The sequence below is a fragment of the Etheostoma cragini genome, chromosome 15 (genome assembly GCF_013103735.1).
Source record: "Etheostoma cragini isolate CJK2018 chromosome 15, CSU_Ecrag_1.0, whole genome shotgun sequence".
In the NCBI taxonomy this organism is placed as follows: domain Eukaryota; kingdom Metazoa; phylum Chordata; class Actinopteri; order Perciformes; family Percidae; genus Etheostoma; species Etheostoma cragini.
In genome coordinates this window covers 1,760,049-1,765,030 of record NC_048421.1, presented here as the reverse complement: position 1 = coordinate 1,765,030, position 4,982 = coordinate 1,760,049, and the positions used below count along the sequence as shown (strand labels likewise).

Here is a 4,982-nt window from a genome sequence, read left to right as displayed (position 1 = left end):
TCATGTTGTCCTCATGTTGTCTTCATGTTGTCCTCATGTTGCCCTCATGTTGTCCTCATGTTGTCCTCATGTTGTCCTACATCAGTGTTCTTTTTAATTTCCCAAAATAACATGATTGATTCCACCCAACGCTCTTTGCCAAGTACAAATCTCTACTTTCATTAATTTTGGGGCGTCTTATTCAATTTTATAGCGTTGTAAAACAAATGGAAGTGTTTTTGAAATAGTATTGAGTAAAAGTTGACATATTCCAGTCTGTGATTATCATCAACATCCATTCCTTTCATTTTAGTCTCAATAATTCCTAATTTCTGCTTTTCTAACTCAAACATTGGGTATAATTTCCTGTAGATGAGGTTTATTGACCATGAATTAAAAAAATAACTGTAAAACTAAGAAACTGAACTTGAAATTGAACAATTTCCAAAAGATACACATCTTTTGGAAATTCCTCTTAATGCCTTAATGCCCTTTATTCCTCTTTTTAATCAACTCAAGCATGGGTGTGTAAACATATTCAAGCCACTGTCTATACTCTTTAAACTAATCTCATTATAAGTGAAGTCCACAGGGTGCCTGCCTGGCTAGCTCACCTGGCAGAGCCTGCATCACCATGTACAGAGGCTCAGTCCTTTCCACAGCGGCCGCAGGTTCAGTTCCAACCTGTGGCCCTTTGCTGCATGTTGCCCCCCCCCTCTCCTCTTTCTTGTTTAAGCTGTCCAATCAACTAAAGGCTGAAAATGCCACAAATAAGTGACTAACACTGGGATTTTACCCATAAATCATCTGGCCTTGCAGTGAACACACACCTCTTGACAGCGCGTGGATATGTGTGTGTGTGTATGTGTGTGTATGTGAACCAGTGACTGTAGAAAATAGTTCTGAACATCTGCATTAAAGGGAAGGATATTCACAGGATTTTTTAAATCCACTGTGCCTCTTCTTGTGTGCTTGGCAATACATTTAGTCATCACTAAAGGTCCAGTGTGTAACGTGTGTAGTTGTTCACAAACTTGTCCTTTTTCATGAATGTTCACCACCACCATCAATTCTAAGTATTCCTGTTGGCTTGAAATTTTAAATTTGCATTGGCATGAACTGGAGTAGACGCTCCACATTCATTCTCCATCTTGAAATACGTTAGCCAGTAAAGGACATCCAGGATTTATACTGCTCCGCCGTAATAATCTAATATCTAATATCGTAGCTTCCCGGCCCCGGCAGGTTAAAAGAAGGAAACATGGAGGACCACACGTATTCAAAATCCAAATTTCAGGAACAGGAGTCTTCTTCTTCACCCAGAAGAAGAAAATGCTTATTAAAAGAGTAAAATACCGGCTTTTTGAAGCATGACGGCCACCGTACTTTGAACTGCGTGGTGCGAGAGTAGATGTATTTCAACGCTAGATGGGAGAAATTCCCACACATTGAGCCTTTGAAAAAGACTTTTTTCATAAAAATGTAGAATTTATCTTTCACTTATTGATAAGGTTCATCATTGTCTCACATTTTATTATATGTTTGTTTTCATTATCAAAGCAAAGACATTCTTTTAAAGTAGGTCACCTGTTGTTGGTGCTAAATCCTTTTTTTTAAGCTGCTGTTCTGATGTTATTCCACTAGATGGCGGTGTGTTCCCACCTTAACCCTCAGACTGCTCCTCTGACTGCTCTGTGTCCTGTGTGTGGTAAAGGTTGCCCAAACAGAGGCCACCTGACCTCACCTGAGACCGGGAGCCCCTGGATGGGGAAGGACCCGCCCTTTTTCAGGTGCAATCAATCAGTCCAATCAGAGGTTATATGTGCAGCCTCCCCCCCTCGCCCCCCTTTGATCACTCCTTTTCCTCAACCCTGATGGGATGTCCTGTAAGTGATTAACTTTAAATTCCTTAACAGTGTATGTTCAAGTCCTGATTTATTGTTAGAGACTTTGCAAAGTTAAAGCAGAGTTGTTGTCTGTTGTTGTTGTTGTTTTTTTACAGAAGGCAGATTCAACTCAGTCCTTTGGCGCCTCTGTTTCCGTCCGGGTGCATGTGGTTTTAAAGGCCCTGAACGTCCACACAGGTGTTTCCAGGTAACCTGGCTGATTGGCCTTCTTCCCAGGAATATGTGGGTGTGTGTATGGGCTGATTGATTGACGTCTTCTTGAGTCTCTTGTTGGCTTTGTTGTTTCCGTTGAGGCCAGGACTGGTCAAGGCTTTACCATTAAGCCCGTTTCGAGATGAGCTGGACCTCTAAAGCCTGTAAAGTGGACGAGAGCAGGCGGCGGTGGTGGGGGGGCAAAAGCTGCTGTAAGGTCGGTCAGTTTCCAGCCGCCTTCAGTCTGAACAGGAAATCACACACACTCACATCCTGTATGGTCCGATTCCAATTTAAGGAGATGTTGTCAGACCCATACGTCCGCTTGTACAACAGTCTCCAGTTGTTTTCATGGAGACGGAGTCGTGCTTTACAGGTCATCTGTTGATCAAGTTAAAAACAACAGACTGCATGTGATTCGCAAAGTAACTATCAGCCTAAGGGGACCAGATTTCTCAGACAAAATCCGGGGAAATTTTCATCAGGGACATGTACTTGAAGTATTGAAAGTAAAAGTAGTCAATGCAGAAAAATGCTCCCAGTGATGGAACCGATCCAACCAGTTGTGTTTAATAGTCTAACTACTTCAGATGGACATGTAGGCCGTTATATTGTTGGCTAGTTTCAGTTTATAATAAAACATCCTATTTTAAAAACATGTTTTATGTGCAAAAATCTTAACTTTTGAAGTAACTAAAGCTGTCAGATGAATGTAGTGGAGTCAAAAGTACAGTATTTCTCTCTGAAATGTAGTAGAGTAGAAGTAAAAAGTGCCATGAAAAGACAAAGTACAGTTAAGGACAGTTTTGGAGTAGATGTACTGTAGGACAGTTTTGGAGTAGATGTACTGAAGGACAGTTTTGGAGTAGATGTACTGAGGGACAGTTCTGGAGTAGATGTACTGAGGGACAGTTCTGGAGTAGATGTACTGTAGGACAGTTTTGGAGTAGATGTACTGAAGGACAGTTCTGGAGTAGATGTACTGAAGGACAGTTTTGGAGTAGATGTACTGAAGGACAGTTTTGGAGTAGATGTACTGAAGGACAGTTCTGGAGTAGATGTACTGAAGGACAGTTTTGGAGTAGATGTACTGTAGGACAGTTTTGGAGTAGATGTACTGAAGGACAGTTCTGGAGTAGATGTACTGTAGGACAGTTTTGGAGTAGATGTACTGAAGGACAGTTCTGGAGTAGATGTACTGAGGGACAGTTCTGGAGTAGATGTACTGAGGGACAGTTCTGGAGTAGATGTACTGAAGGACAGTTCTGGAGTAGATGAACTGAGGGACAGTTCTGGAGTAGATGTACTGAGGGACAGTTCTGGAGTAGATGTACTGAGGGACAGTTCTGGAGTAAATGTACTGAGGGACAGTTCTGGAGTAGATGTACTCGGTTACCCTGCACCACTGATGCCCATGATGCACTTGTGTTGCTGGCAGCATTGTGACGGGAACAGTTGGTGCATGACTCTCTGACAGCGTGTTGAATTCATGAGGCGGAGGATTACTGACTCATACTTATTTGTCCAGTCCAGTGTAGACCAGCGGTTCCCAACATGTTTGGTCTGTGGTCCCCCCTACCCACATTTTTGTCACTTTTTCAGACTTTTTTTTAGTTTTCGCTAACACCACCTTACTAGTTTTACACTACTTTTTGGAATTCATGGTCAATAACCCTCATTTATATAGAATTAGATGTCATATTTGAGTGAATACAGCAGAAATTATGAACTATTTTGACTAATTGTTCAGATCAGAGCAATGAACGTGATCAACTGTATTTGCAAAGAGCGTTGTAAGGAATCTAATCTATTTTTTGTGGTAATTTGGTTAAAAAGAAACCCATAATTCAGATATAGACATTTTGTAAAGGGGTCAGATTTGACCCGAGGACAACCGGAGGGTTAATGTCATCCATCCTTATGGTTCAAATGTGTATTTTTTTATTGACTGCAGCAAACTTTCCTCAAACTAGGTCTCATAAAAGAAGCACCCCCCCTTTCCCAAATCACTCCTCTAATACTGTAGTCGTCTGACGCAACTCGGGATCCAACTTCTGCAAGAACCTCAGATTGTTGCGGCTAGGTGGGAGGAATATTCATGGATCTGCAGACGAGAACAGAAGACCGGAGGGAGGGGAGGATGATAAGCTTTCATGGTCACAGAGCTGTAGCTCAAACCCGCCCTCATGGATCAGATTCTCGTCTCTTTTTTTGGGGTTCAGGGTGATGATGTTGGCGTTACTGAGCCAATGGTCAGGTTGGAGTGCTTCCCCTTCCAGGACCGTGCCGGTGCCGCCGGAGATTCACCCCGATGTACACGTACTTGTTTGTCGGTCGGATGTCCGTTACCTTCCACCTCCTTTGTGCTGGCGTTTTAAACCCTAGTGGATTTGTTTGGACTAGCTAGACCCTCCTCCACCGCACTGTGGAAGAAGGTCTAATAAGAATCAGGCGGATTCTGGACCCATTTTGCATGCCGAGACATTAAAATGATCAGATTCTATAGCTAAGGCTAAGTGAAGATGCTAACAGACTTTAACGTGGCGGGGCAGCTGCTATTTGCCTCAAAACTATCTGCCATCCTTTTGATAAAAGCGACAAAAACTTTGGAGGAAACAGAGCAGGGAAGTCTCTTCACAGCGACTTGTTTCATTCATTTAAATATCCCTGTTGGCCGCCATCGTATCAGTTCTCGTCTCTCGGACGACGATATATCGTCCTGTGGATATTTTGTCCCACCCCTAAGACCGATGCATCAGTAGAACCCACCGTAGTGGACTCATCCAACGACACTGTGCCTCACACACGCGTCACAGGAACCCCAAATATACTCTATGTGACACTGCAGTTACAGATGTATAAATATAGATATATAATAAATATTTAGCTTAGCAGTCTGTACTA

The 4,982-nt window shown here is 42.6% G+C and overlaps 1 protein-coding gene across 1 annotated transcript in view; it reads left to right on the top strand.

The window, feature by feature from the left end:
- Window positions 1–1,727, top strand: part of rtbdn (retbindin) — a 20,503-nt gene extending 18,776 nt beyond the window's left edge. The window contains exon 7 of the mRNA XM_034894401.1: window positions 1,694–1,727. Coding sequence (XP_034750292.1) covers window positions 1,694–1,727 — 34 coding nt within the window. The remainder of the gene's footprint in view (window positions 1–1,693) is intronic.
- The last annotated feature ends 3,255 nt before the right edge of the window (window positions 1,728–4,982 follow it).